Source organism: Neophocaena asiaeorientalis, unplaced genomic scaffold, assembly GCF_003031525.2.
Source record: "Neophocaena asiaeorientalis asiaeorientalis breed wild unplaced genomic scaffold, Neophocaena_asiaeorientalis_V1.1 scaffold815, whole genome shotgun sequence".
Taxonomy (NCBI): Eukaryota; Metazoa; Chordata; class Mammalia; order Artiodactyla; family Phocoenidae; genus Neophocaena; species Neophocaena asiaeorientalis.
This window is the reverse complement of record NW_020172682.1, coordinates 10,275-11,013: the sequence shown is the minus strand read 5'-3', so window position 1 is coordinate 11,013 and position 739 is coordinate 10,275. Positions and strand designations below refer to the sequence as shown.

At 64.8% G+C, this 739-nt stretch overlaps 1 protein-coding gene across 3 annotated transcripts in view; it reads left to right on the top strand.

Moving 5' to 3' along the window:
- The first annotated feature begins 223 nt into the window (after positions 1 to 223).
- Positions 224 to 739, top strand: part of LOC112396191 (leukocyte immunoglobulin-like receptor subfamily A member 6) — a 9,829-nt gene continuing 9,313 nt past the window's right edge. Inside the window, exons 1-2 of one of the 3 annotated variants that reach the window (XM_024739787.1) lie at positions 224 to 436; positions 581 to 631. In XM_024739787.1, the coding sequence (XP_024595555.1) occupies positions 403 to 436; positions 581 to 631 (85 nt within the window). In that variant the 5' untranslated portion in view covers positions 224 to 402. The remainder of the gene's footprint in view (positions 437 to 580; positions 632 to 739) is intronic. The other 2 variants (XM_024739789.1, XM_024739790.1) reach the window with 2 other exon arrangements.

Sequence of the window (739 nt, the reverse complement as noted above, 5' to 3'; positions counted from 1 at the left end):
TCATTTTGTACTCTTAGGACGAGCCCTGAATTTCCCTTGAAGATCCCCCCATAAGTGCTGGAGATGGGGAGACAGTCCTGGATTACACTGGGGGGGGGGCCCACATTACCACCGAGGTCCTGATGAGTTAGGAGAGACGCGCCTGCTGGCTTGGAGGATGGGAGGGGCTGAGTCCAGGGACACGGCAGCCTGCAGAGGCCCGCTGCCCACTCCAGCCTGAGCCCTGTGGAAACGAGGGCAAGGCTCCTGGGGAGGGGCAGTTCCCCTTCCTGTAGGGCCGCTGACGTGACAGCCCCGTGACGGGGAGGACCAGCCTCCCAGTGGACACACCCTCGGGTCTCCGTCCTGAGGGCACCGTGGTCTCCTCTATCTGCACCGCCTGGACCACAGGAAGGAGACGCCATGACCCCCAGCCTCACGGCCCTGCTCTGCCTCGGTGAGATGGAGGAGGGGGAGGGGAAGCCCCAGCCAGGGAGGGACCCCTCCCCACAGCCAGGCTGCTCTGTCAGGACACCCCAGGACTCAGGAGGCTCACGGGTAGGAGAGGCGCTGCTCAGGATTCAGGGCGAGCCTCTCACAGGGGTCTCTCTTCCAGGGCTGAGTGTGGGCCTGAGGACCCAGGAGCAGGCAGGTGAGTCTGTCCCCAGGTGTCCCAGCTCCCTCCTGATCATGGGGACAAGGGGCTACCCCCAGGCAGTGGGGTGGGGAACAGCAGTTCTGAGCTGAAGGAGGGGGAGTC